At 45.0% G+C, this 16,119-nt stretch overlaps 2 protein-coding genes across 6 annotated transcripts in view; one reads left to right on the plus strand and one right to left on the minus strand.

Moving 5' to 3' along the window:
* Nucleotides 1-6,945, plus strand: part of AP3M1 (adaptor related protein complex 3 subunit mu 1) — a 36,779-nt gene extending 29,834 nt beyond the window's left edge. The window contains exons 9-10 of one of the 4 annotated variants that reach the window (XM_072129621.1): nucleotides 556-644; nucleotides 6,799-6,944. In XM_072129621.1, the coding sequence (XP_071985722.1) occupies nucleotides 556-644; nucleotides 6,799-6,927 (218 nt within the window). In that variant the 3' untranslated portion in view covers nucleotides 6,928-6,944. Of the gene's footprint in view, nucleotides 1-555; nucleotides 1,422-6,798 lie in introns of those variants that run through there. The other 3 variants (XM_072129623.1, XM_072129622.1, XM_072129624.1) reach the window with 3 other exon arrangements.
* The window catches only part of VCL (vinculin), a 74,476-nt gene continuing 60,819 nt past the window's right edge, over nucleotides 2,463-16,119 (minus strand). Inside the window, exons 18-22 of one of the 2 annotated variants that reach the window (XM_072129619.1) lie at nucleotides 15,612-15,797; nucleotides 11,002-11,238; nucleotides 5,782-5,985; nucleotides 5,310-5,414; nucleotides 2,463-4,444 (exon numbers count right to left, since the gene is read on the minus strand). In XM_072129619.1, the coding sequence (XP_071985720.1) occupies nucleotides 4,298-4,444; nucleotides 5,310-5,414; nucleotides 5,782-5,985; nucleotides 11,002-11,238; nucleotides 15,612-15,797 (879 nt within the window). In that variant the 3' untranslated portion in view covers nucleotides 2,463-4,297. The remainder of the gene's footprint in view (nucleotides 4,445-5,309; nucleotides 5,415-5,781; nucleotides 5,986-11,001; nucleotides 11,239-15,611; nucleotides 15,798-16,119) is intronic. The other variant, XM_072129620.1, reaches the window with a different exon arrangement.

The following is a 16,119-nucleotide window of genomic DNA, read 5'->3' on the forward strand; positions in this document are numbered from 1 at the left end:
AGGGTCCGCTGCCCTCCTATAGGGCGCACCGGACTATAAGGCGCACTTTGGATTTCCAAGGAAATCCAAGGCTTTTAAGTGCGCCTTATAGTCCGGAAAATACGGTACAAGGAAACCTACCACCACGGATAGGACCTGATTATAGACCTTTTAAGGGCCGATCCTCACATCCCCACAATCTTTTAATAACTTTAATTTCCCTAATATGCAAAGATAGCGGGGATGTGAGGATTAGCCCCTAAAAGGTCTATCCTCATGTCCTATAGATGCACCTACCACCCGATCTACCTTAATAGGTGCATATGTGGTGGTAGGTTCCCTTATAGAACAAACCTACAGATCTTCTCTTGTATGTAAGATATGTGCCTGGATATGATCTGGACGGTTCTGTAGAAGTGTTTTTGTGGCTTTGTCTAAACTGCTAAAGCCAATTGTGACATCCGGCATCTGCTGGATCGTGGTCAATCCTGATGAAATTGTTGTGTTCAGCCAAATTTTATCAAGTGTACGTCCAAAATCCTATTTTCACTTTGCTTCTTTTGCCCCCATATCTAGGACTAAAAGTGAATCGATTGGATATGTATGGGGAGAAATACAAACCGTTCAAAGGAGTGAAATATCTGACCAAAGCAGGAAAATTCCAGGTGCGCACATAACACAGAACCAGGAGGGAGGAGACATGTTCTACTTCTGGTCCATATATTAAGCTCCCTGGTCTATACATTGGAATTTGAAAGCAGAAATGTGACACTTATCATTCCAGGGCCCTAGAAGATGTCCAATACTTAAAGGGAACGATCTGGACTTTTCTAGGCTTGGGCCACACTGGATTTTTGGTTATGTGGAGCAGAATATCATTAGGTTCTCTCTGCACAATTGCAGCATAACAAATGAGACTTCTCCTCGGCCTCTCTACACTGTAGTTACTTAGCTCATCCACTATGAGAACCCCGTCACATGATTTACCCGTCAAATAATTGTATTTTCTATACCTTCTGATCCACAAAGACCAAATATATACTGTAGCATTTGGATCAGACTGGTTCTGGAACACTAGTTCTTCCTTGTGTCACACATACTTTATCTAGTGCAATTGTAAAGTGTTGAGACGGACCTCCCCGAGTAGTGACAAGTGCGTATTATAAGATATTATTTCTGCCTCTCCACCACGTTAAATGCCTTAATCCCTCCACTGAGGGCGCAGATGCCGATCCGTCAGTGGAAGGAGTTTTTTTTCACTTGTGCCATCAGCTAAACGCTGGTAGAAAACGCTGGAAAGCTTATTTTTTATTTAAAGTCTGTGTTAATACAATTTTGTGCCATTGTGTAAAGATCAAAGCCAACAATTTCTGAAATCACAATTTGGGTATAAAATGTACATTTCTAAATAAAGACAAATGACTTCTATAAGCAGCTACTGACCTGACGCGTTGTGCACTTTATGCCGCGTCACCGGCACAGAAATACTTTACAAGGATGGAATAGATCTTCTACATGACGTTTCTCTGTAAGGTTTCCTTCATGTGGGCCTATTTGCCGCTTTGGGTCTGTAGTTAGTTGCTTGTAGCTCAGCATAGAAGTGGATCTGCAGGTGATGCTTCACGGCCGGGGAATTTGTTGTATAATGGCTGCAGAATTACAAGCAGCACAAAAAACGGCCAAATTGGGCTGATCCACTGAATTCTACATGAAGATCCACAGAAAATAAAGGACTTGCTGTGGATCATAAATCTACTGCTAGGAACTCCGTGCAATATAGCGATATGATGTAAGGAGTCCCTTCCTCAGAATTGTGATCGATTCTTGAGAACCGGCCATGCACACTCAGGTATTCACAGACGACCACCGATCAGTCATTATCCCTGGATGAGCCGGAACACGAAGCAGAAGAACTTACCTCGGAGTGTCACTCCTGTTCCAATGCTCAGCATTCGGCTTGGTCATTGCGGAAAGTACATGCAGCGCATGACTGCTCAAACTCGCGTGTGCAAAATCCACCAAAGGGTGGATCCACATCAGAGGTTTTTAACTAAACCCATTTTGGCTTATGGACGCATACGGATTGGTTCTCTCTCGTGGCTTCAGTAATTTGCCATTGATGAATTACTGATCCCATTTTTTTCAATGGGATTTTTCAAACTCATCTTTTTTGTGTTCAATTGGATCGGTGGAAAAAACCAAGTGTGAAGAAACCCATTGAAAAGAATGGAAAAACACAATCACTGAAGCCGGGAAGAGAAACCCCATCTGTATGTGTCCACAAGTCAAAATGGATTGAGCGAAAAATCATTGATGTGAAAGACCCCCTAAATCTCACAGGGTGCTCGAAACCTCACAGAGGATACAGAATCCCAAAAACTTCCTATTTCTGTACATGTTTATCCATGTTATACAATGGGATTAGTTTGACCAATTTGGGATGTTTTAACCAAACAGACAACTACCAGAAAACAGACAAAAACTTTCAGTATACAAATTTGTTTATTGGTTTGAATTGACAGCTTAAAAACAACGTGTCCCAAGACATTGGTGCAGATCAGATGTTCCTTAACCCTCCAGCAATTACCTAACGTAATGGCTCCTTCTGTATGTAGACAGCCAATGTCTGAACTGTAGCCAAAAGGAACAGCCATGTTTTTATTGAATTGTTTTGCAAACAAAATCTAAGTCTTTGGCTTGAACTAATTCTAAATGAACATGAGATAAAAGGCAATATGGCGTTTTCTGTTCAAATAAAAAAAAGTCTTCACACAGTGTAAGGTACAAGTACAATGCAACAATTTGCTGTAATATTTTTAAACAATTACTTGTAGACAACAATGCAGTCACCAGGATAATATTCTTGGGTTTTTTTGTCCATCTTGTCACGGTGTGAGGATGTAAAAGGCATCGAGACAATCAGAATGTGGCACTAAAGAAGAAGCCTAATGTAATACAAGGCCCGGCCCGGGATAGAGGCAGGTGATACATGGGGTAAGTGCTCGCTACGTTCTTCTGATTGCTTTAAGGCGGAATAAGGTAAGTAATGCCGTGAGTGATTGGTTTAGAGGACAACAACATTCACTAATCCTCTACCCTCAAGGTTACAATAAATATTATTCGTTAACATCCAAAACTCCCCAATTTAGGATTATTTACCAAGACTATTTGCAGCTAAATTTAATTAGTCCTCCTTAGGGAGACTGAGGAAATGATGGTGGAATACCAAGCGGATATCAAGCTCTACACACCTCATGCAGGCAAAATAAGCCAAAAGTAACCCGTCACCAAGCATCGGAAACAAACATGTCGGAGCCCAGAGCCATCGGAGGCTGCAGTCACAAGGATGTGTTCTTAGAAACACCCGACACTCTAGACTAGTAATGGCGAACCCAAGTATAAACCCAAACCACTAGCAAAACCAACACAGAAATGAAAGCAGACAGTTCTTGCTCCCTGTTCTGTCACAACTTTCAATCGTATCAGCCCCCTGAGGCCACCAATACAGTTGGACTATCACAGGAGCTGCTCTCCAGGGGCTCCCTGTACAAGAAGAAATGTGGGGCTAGCAGGAGGACCTCCAAAGACAATCCAGTCCACTCCACACGTTCTCACTCTTCCTGCAGTCCCAACCGGCCCACGTGTTGCTTTACATGTTGAGGATGTATTGTCCTGTCTATGGCGGCTTGGGTGGCCATCGAGAAGGCTCATAGTGTGCCACCTCTGGCACCAGTGATGTAGGTTCCTAACCCCTACCCTAGACAATGCTTCTCAATCAGTCGTGTAGCCTCATAATGGAGGAGTTTCTACTTCTCAGAACGAAACGGTTGAATTAGAAGGACTTGGAGCCAATCAGAAGTGCTTAGTACACGTCTTCTGCTCGCTAACCGGAAAGGACACTTCGCTAAGGTTGCATTTCTCTGCATAGTTTAGGAAGAAGAAATGGGCAATAGATACCAGGAGGCCAACCATAGAAGCACCAAAGTAGATAAGTGTGATGCCAGTACAGAGGCGGTGATCAGCAGAGTATAAAGGTAGAGTATGGAACGCAGGTTATGGATACTGCTGGATTGCACGTGGCCTCACCCAGAGTAAAGGCTTTGTGCGGCTTCTCAATAGTAAAGCAATGCATTGTGGGAAGCCCATGAAAGTAAATAGTGAGTTAAGCAATTACTGATGGACGAGCCCAAGATGAGCCGGGTACAAAATACTCATCTGGACGCTCATCTAGATATTCCACATCAGTCTGTATCGTTACACAGTATTAGTTTGCTTTGTACAATATGGAGCAGCTCGATGTGTTTCGGGCTACAAAGGATTACTGGTACCATGGAGTTTTACGTGCCCAACGAAGCGTGAATCCGGCGTCTGTACGGATCTTGATTGACGCGGCTTCAGCTTCTCTCACAGTCTCCTTCACGGACTGCATCAGGTTCTGTGCGTTATGGACCAGCATTTCTGTTGCCTAAAAAGGAAGTTGTGAAAAACTTTAAGCAAATGTCTTCTCTCTGTTTTTGTAAAAGTTTTACCAACGTAAAATTACGGAAATAGCCGATTGCCGCTGTTCTGCGCCATTTCCAGCACTTCTATGGATGAGGGGATTATAGAAACGGTGTAGCACAGCAAGTTATGTCTCAGATGGGAATAACCCCTTCAATTAAAGGGGTTGTCCGAAAGTAATAAAAAAAATAAATGAAAAAGGTGGCCGGAGGGGGCTGCTTAAAAAAATTAAGATCTACTTACCTTCCGGTGCTCTACGTGGCCGGCCACGCCTACCCGTCCCTACTCACAGCATTGTGAATGCGGGCCGGAAGTTGAGTCCACCGCGAGACACCGGAGGGCACCGGAAGGTAAGTGGATCTTTATTTTTTTTAAGCAGCCCCCTGCAGCCACCTTTAGTTTTTTTTTCATTACTCTCGGACAACCCCTTTAATGAGGACCTGTCACCGAATATAAAGACAAAACCCATTAGGTCGCCTCTGTGCCCCTGACCTCTACGGAAACTTTGATATGATATAACTTTTACAATATTTTTCATTGATCAGAAAATCCGATGCAGAAAATAAGCAGCATTTTTTTAAATTTTTCAAATAATTTTTTTTTTTAATTTATTATTTTGTCCACTGTGGAGTCGGGGAGCAAAACTAACGATTGCAACTCCACCAAAATGGGAGCGTAAAGTGTGGTGAATACAGGGGGGGGGGGGGGGGGGGGGTTACACATGCAGCCGCCATTCCAAATAATAAAAAAAAAAAGTTAACAGGAACAGGAAGTGGGATATTTGTCATTTGAAGGACAAGTCGTTTATCTTCCAGGTCATCGTCTCTTACCTGTTCAGACTCTTCGTCACTGATGTTGGTTCTTCCCAACATAGTGGCCTTAACCGTACTAAGGATTTTCAGCTGCGTGCTGATGGTTGGAATCCTTTCACAGACCTGTAATAGAAATAAAAAACTACTCACTTTGTCCTATATTTGTATTTCTTTTGTAGTTGAAGATGTTGTACCAGGGGCGTAACTTGAGGGAGTGCAGAGGTTGCGGTCGCACCAGGGCCCAAGATGCTTAGGGGGCCGATAAGGTGTCTCTTTCCCATATGAGAAGACTATTACTATAAACCATACATTATAGTCGGGGCCCGGCACAGACTTTGCACTGGGGCCCTTCAGCTTCTAGTCACACCACTGGCTGCTACGTTCCGGTGGGTAGGTAGCCCTGCAGTACGTGCAACATGGGCTTATGAACAGAAACAGTGTTGCTTTAATGGAAGAGACTTATTCGCATTGAAGACAGTTTGTCACATACCTGAAGCAGGTTGGTTCGGATCCTCTTATCTGTGCACTGTTTAGCCACTTCCTTCGCCAACTTTGTCACCTCATCTGAAGCTTTAGCAATGTCCTTGGCACACTGAATTAAGGCTCTCTTGTTCCCGCTGCCTCCTCTCACAAGTCTAGACATCTCAGCCATGAGCAGAGCCATGCGTTTCGCCGCCGCAATGATGTCATTACCCTGCAACAGGGAAACAGGGTCAGAGGAAGGAGAGACCGGACACTTACAGATTATGTGGATCGCCAATGGCTTTCAATCAGCAAAAAGTAACCTCAGGAAAATAAAAAAATCCTAAGCATTATTTTATTTCAGCATAACAAAAACAGATCCATATTCCATATCCTGTTAGCAAAATAATATAGATGGAATATTAGACGGTGCTCTATGTTCATGTGCTCTCAGTGGCTTAGGGAGGGGATGAGCACATTGGTGATCATTCCATGATATTAACCCTGTCTGTCCCTTGTCTTATATGGACAGACCGTGGCATCTCATGTTGTAACCAATTACTAAATCTCATTAATTGTTGAGAATTGTATACCTTTTTCTATAGTAAATACACACAAAACCACTGAGAAACACAATGAGTAAGTGTGAGACTTGCAGGGTGATAGTTACCTGCGTGCTGCAAAACCAGTAAACTTTCCAGACATCAGTTTAATTAGTGACACACAACAAAAAACATACATACACATGTGCACGGGTACAGACGCCACCTTGAGAAATCAGTCCAGAACAGGATGGTCATGAATATACCTTATAGCATAAAACCAGCGGGCCGTATACTCATGAGTGTCCTCAAGCGATCGGTTAGTAGCAGACACATCACGGTCATGCATTGGTAGAAACAGATGTGCACAACAAATAGCAAACATGTTACCAGCTATAAAGACGAAGGGTCTCAGTAATATCCCTAATTAAAAGGTCAAGCGGGGTCACAGCAATCGCTGTCGAGAATATTAATGCAATTTTTTTTTACTTAAATTCAATTAGTTCATAATGTTGTCTAGGATGGAGAAGAAGGAAACAATTTTAACGAATGTTAATGCTAACCCAGACGGCCATCTAAAAATTCTCCGAGCCAGAATCTTGAAAACTCTCTGCTCGGCGCTTCCTGGTTAAAGTGCTGTTGGCCAAGCACCGCCGTGGGTCAAATACAGACTATAACAGAGGCCGTCAGCAATCGGCTGCAAAGACGACCATCAATAATCCAGAAGTCCAGAGCAGTTGATGACGGAGGTAGTATGGTAAGAGAAAATTGTATTTCCAGTATAAAAATAAATATATATACTATACATGACGCGCACTAGAAGGTGAACTGGCCAGGTATGTAGCAATATGCTGGTCCAAAGAGGGAGCCTATCAGAATCAAACAGCCTTGCAGTAGAGCAGTGATGGGGAACCTTTTGGAGAGAAAGTGGGTTTTGGTTGTACTTTAAGCAGTTTAAGCATGACAATGTAAGCAGTAACTTACTGATCCCTGCTGTATCACAGGTTTCAATCATATTGGTGTCCTGAGTTCACCAATACAATAGAAAGATGGAGAAATTTGGGAACCCCGATTGTTCCTTTTCAGGGAACCCTGAAACCAGAGCAGTAGCTCCAACAATAATCTATCTCTATCCACACCGCCTTGTTCCTCCTGTAGTCCTGGCAGCCAAGGATGATGCTTTAATATGGCACTGAGCGTGGCACGTCCTGGGCTGTATCGGACCACAGGAGGAAGCCCTGAGTGGTGTCTGGCAAACTCTGTGTTGGGGTGAAGGCCTGGGTGCCCACAGAACGGGCTCCGAGTGCCCACAGAGCGGGCTCCGAGTGCCCACAGAGCGGGCTCCGAGTGCCCACAGAGCGGGCTCCGAGTGCCCACAGAGCGGGCTCCGAGTGTGCCATAGGTTCGCCACCACTGCAGTAGATTATAGCAACACAATGTACTGCTGTAGCCAATGCCAAAAATTGGCAAAAGGTTGTGTTGATTAATTATGTCAAAGGGGGTAGGTGACACTATACTGCTACGGAACAGTCATCTTTAAAGGGGTTGCCCAGTGACAACAAGTTATCCCCTGTCCACAGAATAGAGGCTAACGTGCTGATCAGTCGGGGTCTCTGTTCGTGGATGCTCCGGCTATTCTATCCATCTCTACGACAGAGCTAGGCAAGTATGGTGCTCAGATCTGTGGGGGTCCCATCCCCAAGACCTCCATCAGCAAGGTAGCCCTGATCCTATGGATACAGGCTAACTTGTTGTCATTGGACAAGCCCTCTAAGGGAATATGTTTGAGTTGTTTGGCCACAGCATGTGTGAAAATAGTGGCAGATCCCAGATAAACGGGAATTTATTACATTGAAACTGGAGTCCGAGGTCGCACGTTATTGAGCTGTAACAATTGATGGAGCAGATTGATGTATAATTTCTTTGTATTGTATTTTTTGCTTTAGGTACACACATAGACCTTATATATACATACCTAACGTACATGACTATAGATGATACACTGTATAACGTGGTGCAGGCTCATTCTATTACAATTCATCCACCGATCAGTTGTATTTTTAGAGATGTGGATATATTTATTTTCCTGACCTGCCCTACTCTCAACTTTAATGAGGATATAAAAAGGCACCACATAGCTGACCGGGACGTTCTGCTCCTGACAGTTCTTTCCAAGAGCCCAATATATTTTGAGACCCGATGAGCCCCTTTTCAGGCCACTAACTATGTGACTATCTCTATACTCCTTTTACCGGGAACCAAAGCATCCTGGCTATGACCCAAGGTGAGCTTCTTATATATGAAGCAGTAATTATTTTAGTGTTATTCTGCCATGTTTGCACAAACCTTTTTTTTTTTTATACTTAAAAGAGAACCAGTCAGGGGCGTAACTTGAGGGGGTGCAGAGGTTGCGGTCGCACCCGGGCCCAAGAGGCTTAGGGGCCCATATGTTGTCACTTTACCATATAAGAAGACTAGCACTATACACCATACCTTATAGCCAGGGGCCCGGCGCAGACCTTGCACTGGGGCCCATCAGCTTCAAGTTACGCCACTGGAACCGGTCACCTGTTAATATATTATAGAGCAAACAGAACTTGTCATGTGAAATTCTCCTCTCTGGGACTTGGTTGAGGCATTTGTCAGGGAGCCAAACATATTTGGCATATTAAGTACTTAGTCTATAGCAACCTGTGCCCTTATAAAAAAAAAAAAGCTCTCTGGTGACAAGTTCCCCTTTAACACTTATAGGGGGGGGAGGGAGTCGAGAAACAAATAAAAATCCAGAGATGGATTTGAAAACTTGATTGGTGTTGGCCCTTTCACATGATTATTGTATTAATTACGTATTGAGTAATTGTCTTTAAAACTGCAAAGTGTAAAACAAACCACACATCTCTTTGCCATTCCAAGCCATGCAACCGTTCTCCATGAAAGCCAACAGAATTTACAGTGAGTAACAGCGAGGGCAGCCGGCAGAACCTAACACTTGTAGAAAACATCGGGATGTAGCAAATCTCATATCAATTCATCTGCAGTCAAAAATAGTAATGCTACAGGCAAATTCATTTAAAAAGTAGTTGTAGTTTCAGATATATAAAGGAATAGTTCAGGTTATAATTATATATACTGGAGCATAAGCCACGTTTTCAGCACAAGAAATGTGCTGAAAAAAAAACAAGCTCGGCTTATACTCAAGTCTATATATTTAAAAAATTACTCGCCTTTCCGACGGCCCTGCAGGTCCTCCGCTTTGTTGCTGCCGGCAGCAGGTCCTGCTGAGATTGTAGAGTGTGCACCGGGAGCGACAGTTGGAGCACACATTAGGATGTCAGCAAGTGGCTGCCGTCATAGTGTGTGTGTGGTCAGTGCGCAGGGACCTGACACCGACATCACTCAAGAAGAGGAGGAGTCGGAAAGGCGAGTATTGATTTTATTTATGTGCAGGGAATACTGGGGGGCCGGCTGCCTACAAGCCGGGGGCCGGCTGCCTACAAGCCGGGGGCCGGCTGCCTACAAGCCGGGGGCCGGCTGCCTACAAGCCGGGGGCCGGCTGCCTACAAGCCGGGGGCCGGCTGCCTACATGCCGGGGGCCGGCTGCCTACATGCCGGGGGCCGGCTGCCTACATGCCGGGGGCCGGCTGCCTACATGCCGGGGGCCGGCTGCCTACAAGCCGGGGGCCGGCTGCCTACATGCCGGGGGCCGGCTGCCTACAAGCCGGGGGCCGGCTGCCTACATGCATCTTCCTCTCATGAGATATTTAAAAAACTTTCCATCAAACTCAACTCCTCGAGCCGACAAGAGCTGAGAGGAAGACGGACCAGAATAATACAGGATGTAGTTCTGCTTCTAGAACACAGATTCACCCGAATCGTGCAGTTGCAATATTTATGGAGGTTCTCTAATAATTTATGGCTAACACCGTCTCATTTACTCTTCGCATGACAGTGAACATCTAAATCCTCTTTAATACTTGGAATTAAAATGTGCAAACAAGGTATCATTTTTTTTTTCAGACAAGCAGAACGCATAAAGATAGTGGATAGTAACTAAAATAACTTGGTTAAGCTTCAGGGCTCGTCACGGATGAGAAAAGAAGGTCTGAAAGTGCAAACAGCACTATTCTGCTTTTGTATGGGGTGGTGCAGCAATACGTGGGCAGGAAAGAGTAGACTCTTGGACATGCAGAAAGAGGTCCTTACACCCCCTCATGTGGAGATGAATATACCACTGCTCCAGGGTCAGAGAGGAGGAGGCGGTGTGCGTTATGATAATCTTCTCACGCCGCCTCCTCTCTGACAGTGGAGAGGATTATAATGACCAGATACTGCAGCTAATATCTATGCAGCCGTGGTGGTCCCTGGATCCGTGTAGTCATCATCACACGTGGGAGGTGGCGAGAGGTCATCTTTAAGAGACGACAAGATATGATATTTATAAATCTGTATTGACCTAAAAAGGCCGTGAAATGAGTCATTAGACAATTCAGATCCGAATACAAAAAAAAAAAAAACAAGAAGACACAGACAAGCCAATATTCACTGATCAAGCCATACATGGGCTCACACAAGCGGCCACGAGTAACACACTCAGCGACGCGATCAGCTTGGCGCAGACTGTAGGCGCAGACCGTGTCATGGATGGAGGGAGGGGTGGGATGCACATGGCAGGGTGGAGGATGCAGAGCTTGGGAACCATTGAGTACCTTACTGGACCATTTTGTAGCCTCTCGATGCAAAGACTGAGCTGCGGCCAGCATTGGCTGGTTTACGGGCTGCCCCTCAGGCACCAAGAGCAGCTCTGGCTCATAATCATCTTCAATGTCAGAGGAGAGGGCAAATTCCACTGACGCCTCCTCCTCCTCTTCCTCACGCTCCTGCTCTACCTCAGACACAACGGCTTCTCTACCCTGCGGAGTGGTGGGAGCAGGGCTTCCAGGTGACTGGGAGGCCAAGGAGGGGTAAAGAAAGGGGGACAGGTTAGTACCAGAAGCAGAGGTGGGACAGGAGGATCAAGGGTTGAATGCACCTGAAGCCACACGAATCTTCCGTTTTTACCCTTCGGCAGAGACATTTTGTTACAGTTTGCAGGTTAAAACAAGGGAATGAAAGCAGAGATTGCAAATATACATCATTCTAGGTTATCACAGGAATCCTGAAACTCAATACAGAACACATTAGTATTTACATGGGTTGCTGCTTTTTAACTTCATCTATTAAAAAAAAAAAAATCACCTTCAAAAAGCGATTGTTAAGATAAGCAAATGCATCAAGGAAGGAAATATACATTGTGCCGAAACAGGAACGTACCACAACCCTCAACGTCCAATATATACGATGCAAAGCCATTGCTATATCCATGTAACACTGCCCCCTACTGTTCAAGCCTTTGTCCATGTCCACTTAGTACAGGTGAACTGTGGGGGCGCTAGAGCAATGACCATGTTACTAAGGCTGCATTCACACGATGCCCGGCCGGCCGTATCGCTGGAGAGGAGGGGAGGTACAAGCGCTGCTCACCCCTCCCCTCTTCACTGCCGCTCTTACGGCCAAAGATAGAGCATGCTCCATCTTTTTTGCGGCCATGTGCGGCATAGACATCTATGGGGAACGTATATACGGCTCTCACATGTTCGAGTCAATGCAGCCTTAGAGGAAACTACCATCTCGGATCTACTTATTAAGGTTGATCCGTTGGCAGGGTCATCTAATAAATATCATCGGAGCCCTTTTTAGAGCTAAACCTTCAGTGCCCGCTTAGTAAGAAGTGTTTTATTACCCTAATACGCAAATATGCGAAAGAGGCTATTGGGGCGTGGAGTAGCCGGAGCTGAGGCTTCATGGCGCACCTCACACACCTCAGTAGACTCTTACGATCCTCCTACTATGAGATCTTCAGCTTACAGCTCCTGGTAGCTGTGCACACTCGTCTGTGCTTGAGCTGGTGGCTGTACATATTCATTTCTTAAGCCTGAGCGCATGCGCCAGCTACAAGGAGCTGCACACTGAAGATATACTATTAGGATCGAAAGAGGCTACTGGGGTGTGGAGTAGCCGCACAGTGTAGCTTCAGCTCCGGTCACTCCACGCCCCAGTAGCCTCCATCACATATTTGCATATTAGGGCAATAAAAAACATTTCAAAACTTAGCGGGCACTGAAGGATTATTAAAAGGGCTCCGAGGATATTTACCAAATGAACCTGCCACCGGATCTACCTTAATAGGAACATCCGAGATGGGAGGTTTCCTTTAAGCATATTTATACACATTAATTCTCTGGGGTCATGTTTGGGGGGGGACGGGGGAGGCAAATTTTAGTTTTAAATAGCACAATTTTGGGATTCATATACTCAACTACTCAAGATTCAAGTACTGGTGAACTTTTATTAAAGGGGTATTCAGGGAATATGAATGACTGATACAAAAGCCCATGATGATACAAATAAATGTAACAAAACTCAATCTCAGACACAAAATGGAGCTTAATTAGTTTGATTTTATGATTCACAATATTTTATGGCCTCTCTAAAGTAGGTGGAGTCATCACCAAGATGGCCGCCACTGGAAACTACAAGTCCCATGATCCTTTAGTTCTCAGTAACTCCTCCCACCTGTTATGCTCTGCCCCCAGTGATGATGTAACAGACTGTCCTGCTCTGTTACCATAGTAATGATGTGTAACTGCCATCACCACACAGCGGCCATACTGGATGTACTGCAACCAACCGACTACAGCCAAACATAGTGGTGATCACATGACCTGCCCAGGCAGCTGCAGGACATGTGATGTGGACATGTGACCAGCGACATCTTCTGTCCTGTGTCTTCTCCGCGCGGAGGAAATTAACGGACTGATTACAGGGCCGGGAGCATTATAATTCTCCATTACAGTCTATGTCACAGCATTTTCTGCTAAGGGGAGCAACATTTTAAACAACTAATTACACATTAGATTCTATTTTACTGACCCATTTGTATATGAATTATGCTGATTCCTGGAATACCCCTTTAACTTTCCCTGCAGTACATTTCAAAAAAATGCAACTCTATTTTTTCCTAAAGCCAAAATAACACAATAACTTTTTTCTGTAAGTCAAAATGCAGACATCAATAACAAATTTATAGGGTTTTTGTTTTTAAATGACCTTCTTTTGCATAATGAAATCATTTTGGGGTTTTTTTTGGGGGGGGGGGGACCTTTTATATTGCCGCCCTCCAAGCACCAATAACCTATGGCTTATTTTAAGGTCTGTAGATTTATTTTATACACATTTGGGGGACATAAAGTTTTTTGATTGCAATTTATATTTTTTTGTGTGATGGCCATTGTTTTGGCTTTTTTCCTTTTTTGTCATACAGGTTAATACTAGTAGTTTTGTAGCCTGGATAGGGGTGAGTGTGAAGGTACAAAATACAAAAGGGGAGGCAGATTTGATTGTTTTGAGATTTTCTTTTCATCTCTAATACAAATGTACTTATGTATACTTTACTGCAGTGCATTTATTAGCGGACCCCGGGCTGTCTTGCGACATCATCGACACCATGTGATTACAGTCCCAGGGTGCTGATAGGTGGCAGCTTTTAATGTGGTGCAAATACTGGAGCAGAGTGCCGCGCCGTGGAGCAGAGTGCCGCGCCGTGGAGCAGAGTGCCGCGCCGTGGAGCAGAGTGCCGCGCCGTGGAGCAGAGTGCCGCGCCGTGGAGCAGAGTGCCGCGCCGTGGAGCAGAGTGCCGCGCCGTGGAGCAGAGTGCCGCGCCGTGGAGCAGAGTGCCGCGCCGTGGAGCAGAGTGCCGCGCCGTGGAGCAGAGTGCCGCGCCGTGGAGCAGAGTGCCGCGCCGTGGAGCAGAGTGCCGCGCCGTGGAGCAGAGTGCCGCGCCGTGGAGCAGAGTGCCGCGCCGTGGAGCAGAGTGCCGCGCCGTGGAGCAGAGTGCCGCGCCGTGGAGCAGAGTGCCGCGCCGTGGAGCAGAGTGCCGCGCCGTGGAGCAGAGTGCCGCGCCGTGGAGCAGAGTGCCGCGCCGTGGAGCAGAGTGCCGCGCCGTGGAGCAGAGTGCCGCGCCGTGGAGCAAAGATCGATGCATCCCCCTTTATCTTTTTATCCCCTTTTGTGTTAAAGAATTTTTATTGGGAGTGTGAATAATTTCTGCAGTAGTTTTTAGCAAACAACCGAAAGTCTGTAAATGTCACTATGATGTTTGTCTTTCCTATCTACTTTCCATTGGATTCCAGCTAATAATCATTACCCAGGAAAGTCGTTCCCTTATTTTTCTTTTGTCACCACTTGTTCTGCAGCTTTACTCAATATTCCCTTCTAAACTGACCACAGTGCGAAAGACATAACCTTCATCTGAACTGCAGTAAAAACATAGTAACATCTCAAAACAGCAAAATAAAAAAATAAAAAAAGTAAAAGGGTTGTATCAAAGTTTTTACCAGTTTTATCTTAGAGCCAATGATGATCAAGGTTGGTGCTTCGGCTTTAAGTGGACCCTAATATACAGTCCGATACTGTCAGTAAGATGTATGTGCAGGATAAGCTTCATATTGTAGGCAAACTCTTTCTTCAATTTGTAACTCACTGATTGATGTCCCTTGTCCTTTCTCCAATTGGGTGTCCAGTGGGCGGTCCTGATCAGTGATTGACACAGCCAAGCCATACACGAACTATCAATCATTGAATAGTACTCCTTAGCATTGCACACGTGGGGATGGCAAAAAGAATTACACTGAAGATTTAGGCTACATTCACACAAACGTATGAGGGACGTATATACTGCATATATACACGCCCCCCCTACACTTGTATGGCCTCACAGCACCGTATAGGAGAGGTATGGTGCAGCAGGGTTGCCCCTAGAAAGATAGGACATGTCCTATCCTACTACGGAATACGGCACCGTGCGCAGTGTATTCCTATGGAGAGCGGCTCCCCGGTGCCGGTATACACCCGCAGTACTACAGTACAGCAAGCATACATCGTGTGCATGTAGCCTTAGCTGGTTACTGGATCTGCACTGAAACCATGGTAGTTGCCTTGTAACAAGTATCTACAATGTTTAATGTTCTCCATCTCCAGGAGTCCGTATTAGTGGATTAATAACCCCAGGCAGTTAAACATGCTTTGTCCTCCTCCTGTACCTTTCATGAATTCTGAAGAGTATGCTAATGGATTGCTAGAGTATGCAAATAACAATGAATATAAGAAATGCTATAGAACAGATTTAGATTTTTCAGTTTTACAATTCTTCCCAAACTGGAGCAGTAAATCGCTTTATCCTCCCATTTTCATTATCAACGTGTAAAAAATATGGAATTACCTTGCTGGACCATTTGCGAGCTTCATCGTGGAGCTGCCGGGCGGCCACCATCATCGGCTGATTCACCACCTCGCCCACCTTCTGCTCGGGGAACTCTTCATCCTTTTCTTCTGGAGGTGGTGGTCTGGGAGGTGGAACTTCTCCCTCAGGAAGCGGAGGCTTCGGAGGTGCAGCCTCATCAGTCAACTAAAAAAACATATCAAAATACAGAATTGGTAGGAAAAAGGTACAGAGCGGTGTTTCTGGGATAAAATACTCTATGCAAGGTTTTTGCTTGACTTAGAAGAGCATAGACTTAACTTTGTCAGACATTGAAGTATTGGTGGATGGAAAACTACATTTTAGTGACCAGAGCAAAGCGGCTGCTAAAAGAGCAAATGCAATCCTGGGATGTATCAAGAGAGGAATAGATTCTCATGATAAGGACATAGTTTTGTCCTTATACAAATCCCTGGTCAGACTACACATGGAATATTGTATGAAAAGGACATAGTGGAACGTGTGCAGA

Source organism: Engystomops pustulosus, chromosome 11, assembly GCF_040894005.1.
Source record: "Engystomops pustulosus chromosome 11, aEngPut4.maternal, whole genome shotgun sequence".
Lineage (NCBI taxonomy): Eukaryota > Metazoa > Chordata > Amphibia > Anura > Leptodactylidae > Engystomops > Engystomops pustulosus.